Here is a 22,181-nt window from a genome sequence, read left to right on the forward strand (position 1 = left end):
TGAAAATGCGTTTGTTGAAGTGGATCAGTTCTGTAACAAAATTTTAAATCGTAAAATTAAGAAGTTAGAAAGGGATTTGTTAGATTATAGGGATGGTAAGGCCTACCCTAATCCAAGCAGGGGTAGATGGATGCAGGATACCACAAATACGGATCCTAATAGGGTAGAACAGGTATCTGGAAGTGATAATTATATTAATAATGTTACAGAACCACCCAGAAGAAGTGAGAGGCTTGCTGAAAGAGGTAGGAAGAACTCGGTTCAGGATTTTCAACATCCCCCCAACAGAGGGGGGAGGGTATTGAGACAGCAGCAATTGGCATGGACAGGCCATCGCAACTGAGTATAGATGAAGAACTAACTCCCTTAGTAACAGAATTGCACACTAACAGACAAATTATTTTTAGGACAGATAATTTTTCTCTTTTTAATTTTACAGATTTGATCCGTACACAGGCTTTTTTCAAAAGGCTTACATTTTGTCCCCTCAAAGGTATCTAATACAGTAGAAGAAATTTTGGATTTGAAATTGTTTATTCGACAAATGAACCTTCAGTTATTTTTAAAGGGGAAGCCTAAAAATGATTCCACTCTTATTAGGTCAAGCACATTTAACCCTTCGGTCCATCCTGTTTTAAATGTATTTTCAGAATTGGCAGAAAAAGAGATAAGGGAAATGCAAGGTAAGACACACAAAGCTGATTTTAATAATTTAGTGCAAGCAGAACTAGAGCTGATTGACTTGTTGAAAAAAGAAGGCTGCAGGATTATGAAACCGGACAAGGGGGGGGGGGGTTGTATTAATGCATGAAGTTGATTATGATGCTTATTTACATGAAATGTTGCAGGATGCTGAGCAGTATGAAATTGTATCAAAAAACGAAATTAACATTGCATATTCTAAGATTAGTTTTCATCTGTTTGACCATTTATTGCAAGGGGTAATTAATGAGAGTCTTTACAATTTTCTTTTAGTGGACAAGCCCAAGGTTTCGGTTATCTTCGGAATTCCGAAGACACAAGGGATTAGATCCCCTTAAATTTAGACTGATTGTGGCTGGTGCGGGGGGCATTACAGAACCTTTAGCTAAATTTATTGATGCTAAACTTAAAAAATATGTATCTACTATTGAACACATCTGCAAGGATTCTTGGGATTGTTTGAGAAGTATAGATTAAGCTTGGTTTACTACGCATATGATTATGGTAACCATAGATGTAGTAGAATTATTCCCCAGCATCCCACACAGTATAGGACTGGAATGGTTAGGAGAAATTTTGGTCACCCAATCTGGTCTTGACAGTAGAACAATTAATTTAGTGATGGAATTCATGGAGATAATATTGGACAACAACTTTATGTTATTTAATAGTGAATTTTTCAGACAAAGAAAGGGTGTTGCTATGGGGAGTCCTTGCGCTACAATGTATGCTAATCTTGTGCTCTACCATTGGGAGCAAAAGTTTGTGTTGCGGACTCCCTGGAATAGGTTTATTAAATTTTACAGAAGGTTTTTAGATGATATATGTATTTTATGGGAAGGTACAGAAGATGATTTTAAGGGATTTATGGAATACATTAACTCTAGCACAGATTTTTTGAAATTTACCTACTCCATTGATTTAAATGAATTGAATTATTTGGATATCACCCTCTCAAAGGATTATACTAATTTCAGATTCCATTCAAGAATAAATAGGAAGCCCACGTTTTCTAATTCTTATTTACATTTCAGCAGTGGGCATCCTTTTTATCAAAAAAAGGCTATTAAAGGGCAGCTCATTAGAGCTTCAAGAATATGTAGCTCACTGGAAAGTTTTAGCCTGGAAGCTGAGACTATTAAAAAATTATTTTTTAGAGAAAGACTACCCTGAACTTTTGATTGATGCTATTACCCAGGAAATTTTTAAAAACAGGGAGTCCAAATATCCAGCACTATTGGGATTAGGTAAATTACAAGAGAAAAGTGAACTCAAGAAAGACATTGAGACTGGAAATAAATTTTTGCACACTTTTTCTAGTAATTCACATAAGGTGGAATCCATCATTCTTAAATACTGGCCCATTTTGGGGGTCAATGAGGAAATGAAACAATTATTTCCGAAACAGCCACATTTTATTAGAAAGAGGGGTATTAATTTAAAGGAGCTTTTTGAAAAAAAAGGGGAAATGTAACATTAATAATAAAATGAAGTGGGGTACATATAAATGTGGTAGTTGCAATCAATGTTTTGCCATGTTAAACCACACTATTTTTCATTTACCACATAGAAATTTTACAGTGAGAACCAACAAGCACTATAATTGTGGAACCAAGGGGGTGGTATATTTAGGAGTTTGCACCTATTGTTTAAGTTTTTACGTTGGTAAAACGGAGAGATCTTTAAGGAAAAGAGTGTATGAGCACTTCTATGACATTTCTAGAAGTAAGGAGTCCAATGCATTCTTTAAACACTCTCAAAATTGTGAGAAAATGAACTTAAAGTTTATGGTGCTAGAACAAATCACCCCAGAGGTAAGAGGGGGGAGCTGGGAGACTCGTTTAAAGTTTCGTGAGCTTTTTTGGCAGTTGAGATTAGATGCCACTAGCTCTCCGGTGTTAAATGACAGTATTAACATAGGATGTGTTCTGAAGCTCAGAAAAGCAAAGCTTTGAATGAGCATTATGTTGCTTGCACATTTATTATATTATATCATTATCTGATATTATAGCATCGATTTTAATTTATGTTTTGCTATAACACTTAATATTGTGAAATTGCTGATGTATCAATGTTTACATATGCACATATTGCATTTTGACATTTTTATGGTTTTAATTGAAACATTTGAATTTTAATTAATTGAATTCAATTTATTAGTCAGGTGATTAATCAACTTGTTATATAAACGAGAATGACACTATGGTTTTTATTCATTCCTTGAAAAAGCCTGGCAGGAGCTGGGTGAAAGCGCTTGGATTTATTAGTGTATCGTGATTTATTAAAATCTGTGTTCCTAACTTTTGGCTTCGGGTCCTGTGCTTTTGGATATAATTTTGGACTTGCTGTGTGAGCTGTTTGGTTTTGTTTAAACTATTTTCTTAAACAGAACTCTCCCGTTATGGAGATTTCCATTTACCTCTTCGATGTTCTGCGGTTTCGCTATTCTCGTGTCAACAATGTCAGATTCGACATTGTCTGCTTTCGAGGATTTAATATAGACCCATTTATAAGGCTGATGTGGTTTCCTTGGCTAAGTGTGTTCTGCTTATAGCTAATTCTGGTGGTTGCATTCCCATACATGACACTAGTGATAGTTTGGTGAGAGACCTTTCTGTTGTTTCAGAGAGTGATGGAGTCTGATGAGGACAATGGTGATTTCTTAGTTGACAACTGAGTCCAATCAGTCTGATTCTTTAGAAGGTGAACTTGAGCCTAAGTCCAAACAAGTCTTCACTCTTCCTCAGTTGATTTTATATTTAGCAATGTTTTCACTTGGGAGCAGTCTAGAACTACACCTGAGCTAGCCAGAGTATATGAACTTATAGAGGAAGAGAGACCCAATTCTGTAGCTATGCCCCCTCTCTTACCAGCCTTGATGTTTATAAAACCACCTGCAGGACAACAGCAGTTTGGATGATTTTGCTGCGTCCTTACTGGGAGAGCAAAAATCTTGTATAAATGAAATTGCTTCTAATTTGAGTCCGGTTTCAAAACGTGCTTTGTGGTGTGCTTGAATTTGCAGATACAGTCTTGAGAAATGCTGCTGCCTCTTTTGTGTTAAGGTGGTATGCTTGGTTACTTAATCAGAACTTCTCTGATGATTTAAAACCCTGCGGCCTGTCCACAAATAGTCTCAGACAAATGGGTCCTGAGAATAACATGGAAGTAGATACACTTGACAGTGGATAGAAAATTCCACCCCCTTTCAGGAGAATTCCAGCCAGTCCCATCAGGCCAGACAGAGCTGTTTCCTGCTGTGCTCCATCACATGATAGAAGCATGGTTAAAGAACTGGTGCCTGTGATTCATAAAGGCAAAGTATTTTACTCCAGAATCTTTTTGGTACAAAAAAAAATAGAACACACTTGGGCACTGTTTTCCTTTGTAAAAGTAGTGAAATTCAAAATGCTCACCTTACAGTCTGTCCTAACTCTGTTTCCAGACCACTGTTTCATGGTGATTCCAGATATTTATGGATGTTTATCATCATATTCCTATTGCTCCCAGTTTCAGGAATTTTTTGAGATTTCCTTTGTCTGGCTTATATTATATTATCAGTTTTCAGCATTACCTTTTGGGCTATTTGCTGCACCTTGAGTGTTTACAGATTGTCTGGCATCAATGGTTGCCTATTGTGGAACCCTAGGCATTCACATGTTTCTTTATTTAGACTTGCTAAGTTGTACAAATTCTGTATCCAAGTGCTTGGAGTCTTTAAACAAGGTCACATCCTTCCTTTTCCATATGGGCTTCAACTTTAAACTTCAAAATTCCTTTTTCACACCCTCTCAATAAATTGTTTTCTTGGGGGTGTTAAGATAGACACAGTAAAAGGGATAGCCTTCCCATCTTATCAGGGCATTTTCCTCAGCAAGAAAGTTCATCAGCATTCTAGGCCTCATGGAATCAGTGATCCTCATGATACCACTAGCCAGACTGTACATGATAAAAATTCAATGGCACTTTAAGAACTGTTGGACTCTGCACCTTCATCCCTTGGATTTCTAAGTACTGGTACTGAGAATTGTGAATCAGTGACTGTGGTGCTGGGGGGAATCAGCTGTCTCTGAATCTAAGATTTTCTTTTTCTCTTCAGACCCCAATCCATTCTGTCTAGATGGACTCTTCAAATTTTGCATGGGGAACAGTGTCCATGGGAGTTTAAGTGCAAAGCTTTTGGAATCCTCAGGACACACCAAAGCACATAAATGTAAAATATGTTGGCAGTGATTCATGCCTTAAAAGTTTTTCACCATATATGGACTCTGGATCCTCTTCTAGTAATCACAGACAACACTACTGTGATATAGTACCTGAGCAAGCAAGGGGGTAGAAGGTCATATCTTCTGTTGCTGATTGACAGTGATGGCCTGGGATCTTGCCATACAGCATTCTCTGACTCCTCAGCCCTTGTACATTTCATCAGAGCAAAACATAGTGGCAGACAGACTAAGCAGATCCTGGACAGATCCTCATGAGCTCATGAATGGAAGCTCCATGTAGAGGTCTTCCAGGATGTGGGGAATACCTCAAGTAGATTTTTTAGTCTCCTTTCAAGACAGCTAAAAAATTCTGTTCAAAGCATCCTTTCAGCCATGCTTAGAAGACAGATGCCCCATCATTTGCCATTGTCGGGAATGTTTCTTTATACATTTCCATTATATCCAGTGATTACCAAGGTACTTCTAATGATTTAGAAAAAAATTCCAAAGATCATTGTGGTAATCTCCTTTTGGCCCAGGCAAGGTTGGTTCTCCATTTTAATTGAATTGACCAAAGGTAGTTAATACAAGCTTCCTCACAGACTAGATTTGCTCACACTGTATCAGGGGAGAATGGTACACCCCATTGTAGAGTAATTGCAACTGACAGCCTCAGTGATTCTATTTTTGATACCTTTTAAGCAGTTGTATTGTGAGGATGGTCAGCAGATACTTAAGAAGGTAAGAAAACCTGCAAATAGAAAATCTTGCTTTTACAAGTGGAAGAGGTTTTCTGGGTGGTGCCTAGCCAAATAACAAAGATCCTGTAAGGGTTTGATCCCTCTGGTTTTGAAATATTTATGTGAGCTACTTAGAGATGATTTATCATATGTTTCTATCAGAGTGCATCTTGCAGCCATCTCAGCTTATCTGCCCATGGATCTCGCTCTGTGGTCATTTTATTAAGGGAGAGTTGTACACGAGACCCCTCAAAAGTAAATTCTTCCTCCCTGGGATCTCAACTTTGTTCTTGAAAAATTAACCTAACCTCATTTTGAACCTGCATCTCGGGCTGATTTATGGTACATTACTTGGAAGACTGTTTAACTTATTGTTCTGATATCTGTAAGGCAAATCTCTGAGCTGCAAAATGTCATGCAGGGCCAATCTTATCTGATTTTTCAGATCACACTAGTCAATCATTCATGCCTGAAGTTTTTTGAATTTACCTTAAATCAAGCCATCAATCTCTCAGTGTTCTATCCTGATCCAAAAAATAAGGGAGAAATGTTTCTATATACCTTGGAAGAGTGCAAGCAGCTCAGGTACTACCTTGGCAGAACAAGCCTTTTAGGAATGCCATACAGCTGTTTGTTGTACAGGGACTAAGGAAGGTCAACCTTCCTCTAAGCAAATTTTTGCACAATGGTTGTCATCTATTGCTTTCCATTCTTCCCACCATGGTAAATCTCTTTCAGGTAAGGTTAAGGCTCCCTTGACTAGGGCCTTATCCTCTTTGATGGTATATTAGAAAGGGATGGACTCTAGAAGTATTCTAGAAGCAGGTAAGTGTGGTCCTCTGTTTATACCCTTCACAAAGCAGTCCAAACTGGTTTTCTTTTCAATGTCTAGAACAGGCTTTGCTAGGACCATTTTCCAAGGTCTCCTGGATCTTTATCTTTCCACCTGCCAGGTAAGGTAAGGGAATCTACCGAAAATGCAGTTGAGGCAGTGGGGAATGATGAACATAGTACAGTTGTGTAAGTCCTACCTACTTGTAACAGTGGATGTTTGAATTCCTCACTGCCTCAGTGGCAGCCATCCCCCAGATTTTGCATTTTTGTGGGAGCAAAAAAAAAGCCTGAACATTCACTTCCTGTCACAGCTGAAGGCTTCCCTCTCAAGATTTGCTCATTCAATCATCTGTCACACAGAGAGAAAATGAGGGGAGTTTCAGCTTTTAAAAGCTGGTTAGTTCTGGGTTACCATGGCAGGTAACAAATTAGCCACTGAGGCAGTGAGATATTAAAATACCTCCTTGTACTATCTGTTACAGGTAAGTAGGAGTTATGCAACTGTACCTTCTCCTTTAATCTGACTATTCTGTTACCATGTTCTTTCCTAATCCACATAACAAAGGTAAAAGTATTTGCATTCCTTCGATGTGCAGAGCAGCTGTTGTACAGAACCAAAGACACCAGAAAATGCAACCTGTTGTTTGTCTCCTTTGCAGCAAGAAAAGAGGGAGACCCAGTATCAAAACAGACTATATCATAACGACTAGCACATTCTGTACAATTTTGGTACTCCTCCCAAGATAAACATCTAGAGGGCACAATTAAGGCTCACAGTACCTGAGCACAGCTACAGCTGTGGCATTCCTCAAAAGGGTGAGTGCCCAAGCCATCCAGGAAGTAGTCACTTGAACATTTGTTCACAGTTTCTCAAAACATTACAAACTTCGCAATGACTCCAGGGCTAGAGCAGTATTTGATGTTGCTGTTCTACAGGGCATGATGCACCTCAGCACCTCTTCTCACTCCTGAGCTTGAGGAATCATCCCAGCAAGTTAGGGACAGTTGTCTTAAAAAGAACATAGTACATTGTGTAGAAACTTACAACAGGAGATATTCAAGCAGGTCACTGTAGTAGTTCCACATCACTTCACATTTGTCCCTCCCCCTTTTTTTGTTTGTTCTGGGTTGTAGGCATCCTGGACTGAGGTACAGTGCATCTTTCTTATAACCCCTTCTTCCTGTACTTCCCTTGTCTAGATCCTTGGGTGCTATGTGGGTCTGGGTAGCTAGACTGGGGAGGCTTGTTACTTCCTTTCCTTTTTCCTTACCAAGATGTCAATTTACTCTTCCTTATGATAGCTTGCTGTTGTCAACACTTGGCTTCTGTGTTTTGCAAGAGCTTCTCTTTCCCCTGTCTAGGCAGGAACACTTTAAGATGGTGCAGACAGTTGCTAGTTTTATACTGGGAGCATCTTGACTTCTTGGGGAAGGGTGCCCAGTATTCTTAGGTGGAAGGGTTTTGAGTTATGGAAGTTAGGCCTGATGAATGGGATTGGCTGCAGCTAAGCCCCAGTAGTTATGACTACTGCAACAGTGATCAACTTGAACATCTACTGTTATGGTAAGTTCCTATACACTTGTACTTTCACAGTCTAGTTGAGTAACATAAAACAGAATAAAAAAGCTTCCATCTACTTACAATCTTTATGCCCAAAAAGTTACTGATTGTCAGCTTTAGAGGTATAAAAAGAAACAAAATGTAAGCTTACTCCCCCCAACCAGCTATTAAAATAACCCATAAATACTGCTGTGCATATCTTAACTATAAATCCTGTCCAACAAACGATGCTTTATATTTTTATATTTACAGTGTACCTGATTAACAGCAAAGGTCATATATGAGATGACACCAGTATCTCTTCTTCCCTTCCAAGCTCATGACAGTAAGTAAGAAAGTTAACCCAGTAAGCAGAATTTTAATCTGTCAAGTACATCCTGTAATTCTGTTGCCATATTTTAGCAGATGTAGCAAAATATCTCATGGAATAGGGATGCAACAGCAATATATGCTCAGTATGTCCTGTCCAGTAAATAAAATCTAGTATATTCAAAGTGTCATGGAATACCACAAATGGAATAAGTCCATTGTGTTATGGAATCCTCCATTCGTAAACCAGTTGAAATCAAGAAACTCTCTTTTTATTCAGGGCTTAATGTTAACTTAGCATACGGTTCATGTTCAGATACCAAGTACATATTCAAAGCAGCATAGAGTCCCAAAGTTCCACTAATGTAGTACTATTTTGTCTCTGTCATGTTCTCTTAACTCACATTTCTGTATATTAATAACTCTGCATAAAGGACATATATTGTTTTCTAATGGTTGTAACTGGTCCTTCTGAAAATCAAAGCTTCATGGCCATAATGGAGCAGTCTTACAGCTCAGCATACCATAATATCTGTATTCTGTCCACTCTGGACATCTGCCTCCTGTAATGTATCTCATTTTGAGGTACTTATGTGTGATATCCACCTTCTTCATGAAAGGCAATGAGTTTGTATATTCAGTTATATTCAAGTTCAGTAGAACACACAGACCCAGTGTCCTGCACGTGAAGAACCATTTTGTTTCCTTTGAGAATTCTACACATACTTGGCTTTGCAGACGATGTTCCAGTTCAAATTGTATGTGATCCATTAATACCAAGAGGCTGAACACAAATGTTAAATTCTATAATTTGTAAAACATATTTAAGAAAATCTTACATAAAACGAGATTGATGATCTGTAATCACTAGTCAAAATAAATTAGTGCTAGAGTGCCTTTTGCTCACTGTGGGGACTCTTCACTACAAATGCCACAGACTTATTTCTTGGGAAGCTGTACATCAGAAGAGGGAAGGAAAGTAAAAATGTATAAAGTATCCATTTTGTGCCCCTGCATTAATTATCTTGCACTTTGCCACCATTACCATTATTTCACAAAAGTTCAATGTCTTTTCAAGCAGCTAAACAAGTTGATTCACGTTGTCTTCATTCTTTTGTGGTATCTAAAAACTGCACCTTTTGCTGTGTAGTAATCTCTAAGAAATTATGATCCACAAACATGGGCCTTCAGTCAAGTGTTATCCCCATACCAGGTCACCAAACCTGTTGTTTCTCATATGAAGTCACAAATTGAACCAAGATCATTTTCAGCTGGTCATAAGCTTTGTTTGTAAATGAAAAAGTGATATATAGGCCTTTTCAGTACTCGGCGAGAAAAATCCATGCCATTACACCATCATGGTTTTCACAAGTTCAAAACAGATCCTTTTTTCATCCTCTCATATCTCAGTCATGTGCAACTTTATTCACCTTTCTTTGTTTTTCACTGTAACCAGCTTATGTTTTATATAAACTACTGACTTTTTAGTTCCATTGAGTTATTTTTACACATCTACCACTCTTTGTTGAAATGGCATCATGGCATTCTTTGAGGAACTCACTATATTCATACTCATGTGTAAGCTGTTTAGAACGGTAATTTAAAAGTCCGCATTTTTCATCTGCTGCCTGACTGCTTTTAGGGCATCTTCCAAATCTGCTTTTCATAAACTTTTACTGTTCACTGGTGGCTGTTTTAAGTGGATTGTACTTTGATTGAAGAGGTGCATCTTACACTCTGCTTTGGGATTGCTCCTCTTTTCCTCCTATTTTGCACATAGGGTTATAGGGTCACATCAACAATAACCATCACCTTAAGTCAATGTTCTCACTGCCTATTCCTCATAAAACATCTCATTTTTACTTTTTCACCAGTATTAAAGATATTGTTCAAAACATTAAAAACTACTACAGCACTAGTGCCAAAGTGCACCAAACACACTTTGAATGTTGCATATATATGTTTAGTCATTAATACATGACAAGAGTGGCTGAAAGGAGTGACCAGCCTCAAGAAGCACTGTGTGACTTCCACCAGCATGGCAGAAAATTCAGGCAGCTGTTTCCCTTCACCAGAGTTGACAAGGGAAAACCTTTGTGAAACAAACTGTAGCTTCTTGACTGGCAACTTTTGAAGTTTTTTATTTTTTTTTTTTTTGCACCATTGTGGGTGAACCATGTCTAGTACTAGTGAACGCCTGTTTTAGCCATAGTGGTTGCTACACCAGCTGTTTGTTTTAACAGGATTTCTGCCAGGACATATGTAATGAGGAGACCTGATCCTGATCTTGTATCCAAAGCTTTGATAATTGTTACTGCTTGGATTTGGCTTCTAAGATTAGATCAGGATTTGCAGTAGCTGTAGGTTTTCCATTACACATTTTTGTGAATTTTTTTTTTTTAGGTAGATATCAAAGACACTTCTGATTTCCAAGCCGCGGTGGTACAGCGGTAGCATTGTTGCCTCACAGCAAGAGGTTCTCCTGTTCAATTCTATGCTGGAGTGCCTTCTGTGTGGAATCTGCATGTCCTCCCCATGGTCGAGTGGCCTCCGAAAGACATGCGTGAATGGGCGTGCCTTTGCTGAAGGTTGGGTGTTGGGCTGGCAACTCGGCACCATAAAAATCGACTGCCAATCATTAGCGGACCGGAGTTCCGCTGTGGTGACCCCTAACCGGGAAAAGCCGAAAAGACAAACAACAACAACGTAAACTAGATTAGCCATGTAGGAATCTACCATAGCTCCATGTGTTTGTAGATTGTAATCAAAGGGCTCTCTCTGAGCCCCTCTCTGCTCTCTGGGTGATAGATGGATTACTTTTTGCTTCCTAAAGCTGGCTTATTTTCTCTCTTCCCTTCTTAGTTGGAGATTGGTCAAAAGTGGATGGGGGAAGGGTTTGTTTCTCTTTTACGAACACTCCTCCATTAACATTGTCAGCAATAAAGTCATGTCACAAAGCACTGGACCCAACAAAATGTACATGAATACCTCTAGTGCTGGGATGGATGAGTACATTACTGAAGGACCCTTCTGATTTCAATCTCTAAAGACCTGCAGGTTGTGGCATGTGCTAGTGTAACTTATCTTTCCATGCATTCCTGAAGGGGAATAATTACCACTAGAAAAATGAAAATTTTTGTTTCACACAACTTGGCTGTGGCACTTGCGTTTAGTAAAAATGAATTTATTCACCTATTTCCAAGTAATATGCCTTCGTAGCTGGTATCTGAAATTATACCAGTTTACTAAAAACATTGACATAACCAAAATCCTGAAATTCTTTTCCTAAAACTGATGTTTAACTTAAAAGTTTAGATCTCGTCAATGATATGTGTATGCATGGATGATAATTTCACTTTGCTTGTCTGTTCATATAATCTTTATAGAAGTACTTTTTAAAGTATGTGATTATCTGTAATTTGCAGACTTGAATGTTTGTTGATTCTTTTTTTTATTTTTGTACATAGATCACAATAAACACTGATGATATGGATCTGGCTGGTGATGTCATCCAGTCCTTAGCAACATTCCTGGCACTTGAGGAATTGCAAGTGGAAGCAGATTTTCCAGCGTACTTTGAAGATTTGCGGAACACTTTAGTCCAGGTGGGTTTCTGTGTGCAATAAACAGGTGAAAAGGTAAGATACAATCACAAGTGATATTAGTGTATACTGAGTGTGTGATGCCCCGCACATAATCCATTCCCATAGATATGGAAAGAAATATGAATAAGTCATATGCAGGTTTATAAAAGCAGCCTTGCATTGTTTTTCCAGCATTTTGTTCTGTACAGTTTCATAGTATAGGATAGTGAAGGTCGAAAAAAGACAGTTTTAAAGATTTAATGCTAAACTCAGCTGTGGATGCATTGAAACACTTTAATGTATAGCCTCCAGAGAACCAGATCATTTTTGAAATTTGAACACATTTGGCTTTGAATGTACCATAGATGTGATTTTGCTGTTATTGAGTCTACCATGAACAACATCTCGGTAGTCTATCCCCAGCTCCGCACCTCTAACATACTCTACTGGGTAGCATGTAGGCCTGCAAAGCAAGATATGTAGTTTATGGTTCCTCACTGGACACCTTGCATGGATGTTTTGCAATTTCTTTTCAATATGAACTTGCCTAACTCTGTGATGTAGAGGGATAAAACCCTGACTATGATCCAGATAACCCAATATCAATCAATATAACGATTGCCCAAAGACTCAGGTCGAGAGTGATAGGGGGAGTGTTCAACGCCAGTCTGCCCATTCTGTGTAACAAAAGCGACATTTATCCATGGAGTAATTTGTTTTCTGGTAGTAACTGAAATGGTTAAAAATCACTACAAATGGTAAAAAAATATTACTTGGCAGTTTAGAACTGATGAACTGGATGAATGCAATGTTAATAAATGCATGCATGGTCTATTTGAAACTGTTGATGATGTGAAAGAGAGATGGGAGAAATTTATGGAATGGAGGTTGGAGGTTGGAAGCTGTTTTGAAATGTGAAAAACAAACATGGTGAAACACTTGCCAAGTGTTATTTTTGTGGCTGATCATAGAGGAAGATTAAGATATGCTGGCCAGCCCAAGTCACGTTTCTTTTGTATTGACACTTCTCATTTAATCACTGATTGTGACAAGGTACAATTTAACCAATGTGAGGATAAAGGATATACAGCAAGAAGATGTGTGTCTGATTGCAGGTTGTGTAAAAAGGGACACTTTTGCATGGAACAGTAAACTGTGAAAAAGAAAGAAAACCTACATGAGAAACTACAAAAAGAGGCTGGGGAAAAGGTGAATTAGGTGAAGAAAAAACTGCAGAATAAGAAAAATATGGAGGGGAAATGAGGAGAGAGAGTGTATACAGAAAGAGAAGCCAGGAGAAGGAATTGATACTAATAATGTTTTTTTAAGTTCTAGCCAGTGAAAATTCTGATTCTGTGGATCAAGGATTATTTGTACATAAACCCAGGAAAATGTTTAGTTGGAAAAAGAGTAAAAATAAGTAAACAACAATTTTAAAATATTTCCCCCTAAACTTAAAAATAAGGAAAAGCAACAATATGAGTACTTTCAGTAAATGTGAACAGAATTGTTAACACTGTAAGAAGGATAGGGATACTGGAATGGTGTGCTAAATATGATATGAATATTATCCTGTTCGAGAATGCAAGATTCCTGACAAATGAAAAGAGAACTGCAAGCACAAAAAGTGTGGGATGGAAATATGGAACTTAGGAAGTCAACTTTGTTCTGAAGTTACTGAGCAGTGTAAACAACTGTGAAAATACTAGATGTAACATTGGTAAGGATGAGAAGGGTAACTGTTGTGGATGTGAGGTTGTTAGAACCTGCTTACAGAATTCTAGATGTACAAAAATATATGCACATATAACTTGCAAGGAAAGAGATAATCTGTTTCATCAAATATTAGACTATGTGGCGATTAATATGAAAATTATAACCGTAGGGGACTCTTTAATTGTGATTTAAGGGGAAATGTAAAAAAAAAATGCAGGAAGTGATAAAACGTGATAAATTATCTGTGTGGAACAAAAGTCAGTGGACTTAATAGAAGGTAGTACTTGGATCTGAAATTATTTTAGTTTATTGGGAGGCTTGGGTGTAGTAGATGGTGATACAGATGTAAAGGTTTATTTATTTATTTACTGATTGATTGCATTTGTTTACTGGAATAAGTCCACTGGGCCTAAAAGAGCCCATTTTCAGTGGAGGCCTAGGGAGAAAAGCTCCAACGAGATACAGAAAAAATATAAACATTAGTACAGAAGCAGAAACAGTGTTACAGATAGTAAATATAGTAACATATACAGAATATCTACATAAAAGCAGGAATCTAGTTTGTTTGATTACAGTAATATATACAGAAAATATACATTAAAGCAGAATTCAATGAATTCAATCAGAGTGGTATAAACATAGATCAGTATTATTGTACCAATATCAACAAGTGAAGATAAAAAAAATATGGAGAAAATATCATCAGTCACTAGTAGCAAAAGACAAAGGAGTTTAGTAATCATATAAGGAGAGTGAAGAGGTTAGGTTATAGAGCAGGAACATAGCCAGGAAGAGTTGAGATGATTTTTCAGCATTTGTTTGAAGGTGGTGGTGCTGCCTGTTTCTTATAGAAGGCGGAAGGGAGTTCCATAGTTTGGCAACAGTGAAGGCATAGAGGAGTTGACCAGCAGGTAAGGTGGGCTTATCTACTTTTAGAAGTAGATGATTTTCAGATCTTAGATGCCTGCTGGAATGGTATTTGGCAAGTAGAGTTGAGAGAGTAGGACAGTCTGTGGGTCTGTAGATTATTTTGTGCACAGTAGTTAGTTGGGTGAATGAGAGTTGGTGGGGAAGTTCCAGCCACCCTAATTGTTTCAGTGACTTACAGTGGTGGGATGTGAATGTGGCCTTGGTGGCAAATTTTGGTATTCTGTTGTAACACATAGCAAGTTTGGATTTTGTAGAATTTTGGATATTAGTGAGGAGAGGGGCACCATAAAGGAGAGAGGGTAATAAAAAGGTAGTTGCAAGGGTTTGTCTAGTAGAGAGGCTAAGAAAGTGTTGGTGCCTGTAGAGCATACCAAGCTTTTGGTGTGTTTTTTTGATGTTATCGTTTATGTGTAGGTCAAAGTTAAAGTTTTCATCTATAATAATGCCTAGTAATTTAGTGTGTGGGACAACTTCTATAGTGGTATTGTCTTGGGCTTGTACAGTGAAGAGTTTTTTATCAAATGGAGTGGTTTTCCTAGGAGTAAAAATTACTAGTTTAGTTTTTTTTTTGGATTTACGGAAAGATGATTGTTAAGCATCCAAGATTCAGTAGATGTGAGGGCATTCTGGGCAATTTGCTGGAGTTCAGAGCTGGAATTTGCAGTGCATATTATTGTAGAGTCATCAGCATACTGGATTACTGAGCATTGTGGGAGAGTGGTGTGAAAGTTCTTAATAAAGATGCTAAATAAGAGAGGACCAAGTATGGAGCCTTGGGGTACCCCTGTGGAAGTATTGAGGAAGGGAGAGTAAGACTGTTGCCATTTGGTGGATTGCTGCCTATTGGAGAGAGAGCTGTTTTGTACCATTGTAGGGTAGGGGGAGAAATGTGGAGGGTGGATGGTTTAGAGAGTAGGATATTGTGGGAAATGGTATCAAAAGCTTTGGAGAGGTCAAGAAAAAGTGAAGCAATTATTTTACCAGAATCCCGTGCCCGGTTAACTGTATCAAGGAAGGATAGGAGGGCAGTAGTGGTGCTGTGTCCTGGTCTGAAACCATGCTGAGTGGGTGATAAAATTTGATTTTCATGCAGGTGGTTGAGGAGTTGGGCATGGATGCATTTTTCCAGTATTTTAGAGAGGGGTGAGAGAATTGCTATGGGTCGAAAGTTTGTGGTGTCTGTGTTGGTGCCACCTTTGTGTAAGGAAAGAATGAATGTTTTTTTCCAGATGTCTGGGACAAGGGATTCTTTAATTGATCTGTTAATGAGTATGCTGATGGGATAAGCTATAGAGTTTGCTGCTAGCTGCAGGAAGTGTGGGGGTAGATTGTCAGGGGCCAGAGTACAGGGTTTAGCTTAAGTAAAAATGTTTTTATTGTGCTGGTGGGTATGGGGGAAAATTTTTGGTTAGGGTTAAGGGTACACTTGTTTTCTGGGATTATTTGGTCATCAGCTGTCTTGGTGGTGGTGCTGCTAACTATAGGAAAGGTGGTGGCTAGGTTAGCTATGGTGTCAATGAAGTAGGAATTGAAGAGGGTAGCAAGTTCAGTGGGAGTTTTTTGTGGGTCAGGGGATGGATTGCTTTGAGAGCCTGGGTGTAATAGTTGGCTGATGGAAGACCAGAATGTTTGGGGATTATTTTTATGTTGGCTTTGTAGGTGGAAGCAGTGGTCTTTTTTTATCCGTGGTTATTAGACATTTTGCCTGGTTACGGAGTTACTTGTAATGTAGTAGAGTTGAGGGGTCATTGTTTTTCTGCCATAATTTCCAGATTTTATCCCTTGTGGACATTACTTCTTTGGTGGATTTTGAGAGCCAGCATGCATGGTTATGTTTTATTCATTTTTGGCGGGTGGGCGCTTGCCTGTTTAGGATGTCTAGAAATGTTGAGTTAAAGAATTCAACAGCCTCATTAAGTGGTAGGGATTTGAGGGGTTTCCAGTTTACTTTAGCTAAGGTTTCATTAAATATAGATGATTGGAACTTAGTAAAATTTCTGGTAGATTTGTATTGGTGTTGGCCTGTGGTTGGAGTAGTTTTGCGTATGATATATGCTGGGTAGTGGTCACTAATGGTATTAGGTAGTATGCCTGCACTGATGACATTGAAAATGTGGGACACTAATATCCAGTCTATTGTGGAGCCCCAGTTGTAATTTTTGTGAGGTCTAGTGATGTCTTCAATTAGTTGGGAAAAGTTGTAAAGATTTATGTTTTTTGAGGAGGAGTTGTGGCCTATATCTAGCCAATCAATATTTACATAACCTAGAATGATGGTTTCATTAAATGTATTTTGGGAAGTTCAGGCAAGTATGTTTTCTAATATTGGTATGTTGTTTCCTGGGGGAATATAAAGAGCAATTATGCAAATGTTTTTATGGTTGTTAAGTTTTAATATAGAGATTAGTACTTTGGCTGGGGAGAAGTTGGGTGTTGGTTTTGAGTAGGGGATTAATGTGTAATTGCTAGGGAAAAGTATTGCTACTCCTCCTCTCTTGTTGGGTCTATCGACTCTCAGGCATAAATAGCTTGGGGAGAGAAATTCAGTGCCTTTTATATATGATTTCAACCAGGTTTCAGTAGCTGCTGTAATATCTGGGTTGTACTTCGAAATCCATGCATGGAGTTCAGGTATCTTGTTCCTAAGGCTTTGAAGATTTATGGTTGATAGCATAAGGGATTTGCTAGGTTTGCTGTAGCTGAAGGGGGCTGGGTCTGGGTTGGGTTGTACATCACCACACTGGGAAATAGTGCTTTGGCAAATTGTATAGGTTATACTTCTCAGTTTTTTCCTAAAAATGGTGTAGTTGCTGCTGGTGGTATAATAAGGGGGAGTGTCTTTGGAGAGGTAGAATTTTTACTTTGCATAGTACAGAGGTATTAGCTGTGAATAAGCTAGGATGGATGTCTGAGTAACTTAATAATTGTGGATTATGGGTGCTGGTTGCACAGGTATGTGCATGAGGTATGTTGGGTGCCTGGAAAGTTGTGATTATTGTTAAGAGAGAGTGTGTGAGAGAAGCAAGATCAAAGTAATAGTTGTGATGGACATGCTGGTGGTTGAGTGCAGTGTAATAAAGAATATGAGCAGGATAGAAACAGTTTAGAGGAAAGAGTGCAATATGGGCTTATTTAGAAATGGATGGGGAGGTAGTATACAATAATGAGGAGGTATGATAGGGGAATAATTAGGGGGGTTATGGGATAGGTGGAAGAGAAGTATGGGAGGGGTCAGGCTAGGTATAAGATTGATGTTATGGGGGAGGGTGGGGATGGGGGCAGGGAAGGGAGCGGAGTGAGCGTAGCGAACGGAGAGGGTTCAGCCCCACAGGGAGAAGACCTGAAAAAAATATCAGTTTAAAGGTGAGTACTGAGCTTAAAATATCAGTATCTAACAAAAGTAAAGTTTTTTTTCAGACCATTCAGCAATATGGATGGATGTGATGGAAGAAAGGGAGTATTTTAATACATGAAAGGGAATAAAATAAATGAGAATTATGGGGTGAAATTGGAGAATGTGATGTATTGCAGTTATGGAAGGATTGTATAACCATGAAGGACTTCTATAAAAACTGGTCTGAATTGTTTATTGAATTAAAAAAAAAAGTATAAAAATTGTTCATTTTCATCTTCCTTTCTTACATCATCTTGCCATTGAAAAAATAAAGTATGGGAAAATGTACAGTAATGTATTGAAGAATTTAAAGAAAATAAAATAAGAGAGTATCATGGTATGGAAAAAAAGAAATGCATAAAAGAAATTGAGAAAAAATTAGGGCATTACTGTTTAGGCAGATACAATATTTACAGGGGAGAAGGGAGGCAGTATCTGCATATTTGGATAAAATAGTAAAGGAGAACACTGATATAATGAGGGAAATGAAAAATGTAACAAGAGAAGTAAAAACAACATGAGCAAATTATTAGCATTGTACTACACCATTTGGAAAATATGTATAAGATAAAAATAAGGAAAATAAGAGAATGGAAAGAGAAAAAGTTCAGAATGAGTTAAGGAAGAATTTGAAAAATAAATTGTTAGTGAATTGAATGAAGTACATAAGAAAGTAAATGTTGATTTAGTATCAGGCCTAGATGGTATAGGGTATGGAATTTGTAAGAAATTAATGGATTTCAAAGAGAGTATTGTATAAATGTAGTGAATGAATGGTTGAAGAAAGGTTTGTTAAAGGAAAACTCCACCTTAGAGCTCAAAAAACATATTTTTTTCGTTGTACCTTTGTTTTTGAGCTATTTTAATGCCTCAAAATCACTCCAAGTGCTTCTTTTACAATTTTAATGCGTTTCTCTCAAAATGATGATGGGGCTTGCCCTGGTAACATTATCTTATTTTCTTGCTTTCCTTCCTTCTTCCCAGAATACATTTCAAGTCCTGTTTATATGACTCATGCCATACATAAGGAAGTGGTGCTCTTTTCTCATGCCATTAAAATATAATGGCCGGACTGTAAACCACTCTCATCTAAACACACCTTCTGTAAAAGAGCTGCTTCTGTGTTTACCTGACTGAGCCTCATTTATCTGTCTGCCAGAGCTTGTTCTATATTCAGAGAAATAGAAATAGTTTCCTGTTTCAAAAAACAATTTTGAAAACACACTAATGGCCGGCGTCTCTAAGCTAAGAAAGAGAAGAAATCACAAGGAAAAGGAAACAACAACATATTGTTATTACTTACTGCTACACTGCTAGTAATAACTCTCAGGCACTATACAAACCCTGACAATCTTTTTTTTTTTTTTACAGAAACAACAAACCAGGGGGACAGGAACAGGATTTGAAGCATTGAATTTGCCTGAAAGGGCAGTTTTAATGATTTACCTACTATTTTGTTAAATGCAAATGGGGATTTTAAGATCTATAATTAGAGCTTGTTCTATGCTATAAATAGCTGTTAGCTACTTGCAGCAAAAGAAAGCAGATAAAAAAAAAACATTTTTTTTTGTAAGAGGAATTTTTTTTAGTTCTAACAAACTTGATTTTGTATTTATTTATACTTTGGTAACCAGGAAAGTGAACTGGTCCCAGGACTCTTTTCAGACACAACATAAGCTACACTGGCAAAGATAATAATTATTAAATGCAATTATCAGTGCAAATAAATACTGACAGAAAGGCATTGACCAAGACTGCATGTGGAACACATAGCCAATGTGTGACAGTGACCAAGTAAATCATTGAACAACATTTACTAGAATGTATGCATTAATAATGCTTAACTGTACTATGTTTATTATAAATAATTCATTGTATGCACACACATTGCATACACACACACACATATAGTGTGTGTGTGTTTGTTTCTGTATATGTGTATGTATATAAAGTACATGTGTACAAAAGTGTGTGTGTATGCATTTAAACACAGTTAAGTACTTCTGATTTCCTTTTTGTAGTGTTCTTAATGCAAGGGCACACAGTAAATGTATATTAAAGTAAATTCAGCTGTCTGACAATGCAAGGACTGACTCAAAGTCAGTAGGAAATCTCTTACATTGGATCTGCATGTACCAGGTATGTATCCCCCTCTGGAAGGATGTCACACAAAGCATAACATACCTTTTTTATGAACAGTATCATTGCACCTAGTTGATAGGGTTGCCACATGACTCTGTTTCTGCAGTTCTGGCCTGTGTGTGTTGGCGGTGGGGGGGCTTGAAAATGGTAAATGCATTTATACTTTACAAGAAAAAATATTTACTGACTTTTCTCTAAATGTCACAAAAATCTTTGCTACTACTCAAGTTATCTTAACACAAACTATTATAAATAACATTTAAGGCTTAGAATTTCAATACTGTGTTGCTGCTTATGTAAATTTGGCAGAAGAGTTGACAATTGCCTTTAAACCCCTGACTGATCTAATTGCTTTGTTTTGCTATGAAAGAGGAGTGTTAACTTCTCCTCCCCTCTGCAATAAAAACAGTGGAAACAATTCCACAGCTTTCTGTCTTTTTTCATATCAGCTGCTAGGTTCCTGACATTAGCAGGATTAATTACCCGTCTAAGATTGACAGCAGTACCTGACAGGGTAAAACACAGATTTAACTGTGTCTATGATATGTCATGCAGGTGGAGACGAATTTCTCTGCAAAGTATGTGAGATGTTAAGTTTAAAAAAAAATGTAGGTGGGCTTTCCCTTCCTTTGACTCCAATGCAAGGAAATAAACATTTTAAAAACTACAAGCAGGTTTCTGGTACATACACAATGCTAGAACCGTATTGTAGGGAGAAAAGAACCCTAACGATTGAGTTAAACTGTATGAGAGGGTGGAGTTTTCCTTTAATGAAGAGTTATGTAAAGTGATATTAAAATGTATGTGGAAGAAGGATAAGATGAGTGAAATAAAAAAATGGAGACCCATCCCACTAAATAACACAGATTATATTTTTATGAGAATAATACAGAGGAGAATGGAAAGAAGGATGAGGGATATTATGGAAGAAAGTATATATGGTATAAAATGGAAGGAACATTAAGAATTGTTATTGGTTGTGAATGAAATTTTGGATGTTATTTTAAGTAAAAGGGAGGGTGTGGAACTTATAGTAGGTGATATTAGCTAGGTATCTGATGCAGTAGGACATGATGGTTGGGAAGGTGGCGTGATGGCTAAGGTGTTTGCCTTACAAACACAAGGTGCAGGGTTTGAGTCTCACAAGGGATATTTGGCTAGGCTTAAATGGTTCGCAAGGGCAGTTAGCTTAGTACTAAACTATGAACTATGATGCTTTGTGTGGATATTTTGGAGAAGTATGGAATAGTTAATAGAATTAAGAGAAAGGTGTATGTCAGCATAGCAAAATAGTAGAGTAAGAGTGTTAGTGAATAGGTGGCTGAATAAAGAAATATGCTTGAAGTGTAGTGTAAGACAAGGATGTTTCATGAATAGAATATTGTTTGCAATGGTAATGAATGTGATAGTGAGTGAAGTAGCTTATAAAATGAAAGATGCTGGATATGTAATTCAAAAGGAGGTGGCGATTCCTGTAGTTTTGACATATGCAGATGATATAGCTGTAGTTGCTAAGAACAAAATATGGATGAGAGAAGTCAAAAATGGTCAACAGTGACAAACTAAGAAGAACACATTGCATGGAATGAAAGCACTAAACCTTGGCTTGTGATTCAATAAATTTGAATAATTTAAGCAGTTTGAGCAGACTTCACTATTTTTTATTTTTGTGTTCTTCATGGATGAGAGAAGTGTTAGTTTGTCTGAAAGGATGTTTAAAAGAAATGAATGACATTAAAAGGGTTTGGGTGACATGTGAAAATTGGGGGGGGTATATTTTTCATTGAAGTGTTTTGGCTAGCGACAAAATTTGGAAAAAATGTTGTAGCTGTGATGTAGTGGGAGGGTTTGATAAATGAAAGAAATATGCCTTCTGTGGATGACATACAGATTAGCATTCAGGAAAAAGGTTTATCTGGTGAAATTTGTATTGATGGGAAAATAATAAGTATGTCTAATGTTTATATGATCCCAGAGTAATATGAGAAGGAAGTTGTGCAGTTAGTGTTTCATTTAAAACAGGTTCAAAATTAAACTCAGTGAAAAGATGTTGGATGGAGTGAG

General features: G+C 37.6%; 1 protein-coding gene across 1 annotated transcript in view; it reads left to right on the forward strand.

The window, feature by feature from the left end:
- The window catches only part of BBS2 (Bardet-Biedl syndrome 2), a 1,992,563-nt gene that overhangs the window by 1,680,986 nt on the left and 289,396 nt on the right, over positions 1-22,181 (forward strand). The window contains exon 14 of the mRNA XM_044079541.1: positions 11,819-11,956. Coding sequence (XP_043935476.1) covers positions 11,819-11,956 — 138 coding nt within the window. The remainder of the gene's footprint in view (positions 1-11,818; positions 11,957-22,181) is intronic.

Source organism: Protopterus annectens, chromosome 8.part0 (genome assembly GCF_019279795.1).
Source record: "Protopterus annectens isolate FY-2018-M chromosome 8.part0, PAN1.0, whole genome shotgun sequence".
Taxonomy (NCBI): Eukaryota; Metazoa; Chordata; order Ceratodontiformes; family Protopteridae; genus Protopterus; species Protopterus annectens.